Source organism: Eimeria mitis, genomic scaffold, assembly GCF_000499745.2.
Source record: "Eimeria mitis Houghton genomic scaffold, Emh_scaff3976, whole genome shotgun sequence".
Taxonomy (NCBI): domain Eukaryota; phylum Apicomplexa; class Conoidasida; order Eucoccidiorida; family Eimeriidae; genus Eimeria; species Eimeria mitis.
In genome coordinates this window covers 4,558-5,658 of record NW_013572312.1, presented here as the reverse complement: position 1 = coordinate 5,658, position 1,101 = coordinate 4,558, and the positions used below count along the sequence as shown (strand labels likewise).

Below are 1,101 nucleotides of genomic sequence, written 5' to 3'. Positions count from 1 at the left end.
TATATATATATATATATGAATCTTTCTATTCTTTTTTTCTGTTTGCTGCTGTCTGCGTTCTTCCTTTTGCTGCTGCTGCTGCTGCTGCTGTTCCTGCCCTTCTTCCTCCCCCGCTTCTGCTGCTGCCCTTTCTATTGCTGCTGCTGCTGCTGCTGTTGCTGCTGCAGGTTTACCAGTTGGTGACGAGGCGCAGCACGTGGCAGCTGTGCTGCAGCTTGAAGTACTGTCTCCGCCGCATGCAGCAGGAGACAGATTCTCGTTAAGTTATTATCCATCGACAGACGGGGCCCCAGACTACCTTGTGCTGCTGCTGGACATGCAGCGGGGTATACTGAGGCTGCTGCTGCTGCAGCAGCAGCTTCTCAGCCTTCAAAAGCAACAAGTTCTGCAGCAGCAGCAGCAGCAGCAACAGCTGCTGCTGCAGCAGCAGCAGCAGCAAATAGAAGATGCAGCAAGAAGAACACCAAAACGACGAATTAAAAAACCAAATTTCAGCGACATGGATAACGGCAGCGTATACAGCAGCAGCAAGCGTCAGCAGCAGCAGCAGCAGCAGCAGCAGCAGCAGCAGCAGCAGCAGGAGCAGCAGCAGGATTTGTCTTTTTCTCCCCTTGTTCAGGTGTATATTGATGGTAGATACTACCCCGCCTGTCTCCTCTCTATAAGGCCTCCCCCCCCCGGAGCAGCAGACACAGCTCGTGCGTTGCTGGCTGCAGCAGCAGCAGCAGAAAAAGAGGAGCAGCAGCAGCAGCAACAGCAGCAGCAGCAGCAGCAGCAGTGGGTTCTTGCTGAGGGGCCCAAGGGGCCCCTAGATATACGCCGTCTCGCTCTTGCTAGTACCCTGAGGGCCCTCATTGGGTGTGAAGTGTACCCTCACTTCATCACCGATACAATACCCTTCAGCAGCAACAGCAGCAGCAACAGCAGCAGCAGCAGCAGCAGCAGCAGCAGCAGCAAGAGGAACACAAACACCAGAGAAGAACAAGGTCTTTCTATTGCTACCAGCGATGCTGCAGCGTGGTGTTATGTTGCTTCGATAGGCTTTGAGGCCCTACAGATACAATATATTAAAGAAAAAGACGATCACCAGGGGGCCCCCCA

At 53.5% G+C, this 1,101-nt stretch overlaps 1 protein-coding gene across 1 annotated transcript in view; it reads left to right on the top strand.

Moving 5' to 3' along the window:
• Positions 1-499: 499 nt before the first annotated feature.
• EMH_0071270 (WD repeat domain-containing protein, putative) overlaps positions 500-1,101 on the top strand; it is a gene marked incomplete at both ends in the record, with an annotated part of 4,165 nt that continues 3,563 nt past the window's right edge. Inside the window, one exon of the mRNA XM_013499081.1 lies at positions 500-986. Coding sequence (XP_013354535.1) covers positions 500-986 — 487 coding nt within the window. The remainder of the gene's footprint in view (positions 987-1,101) is intronic.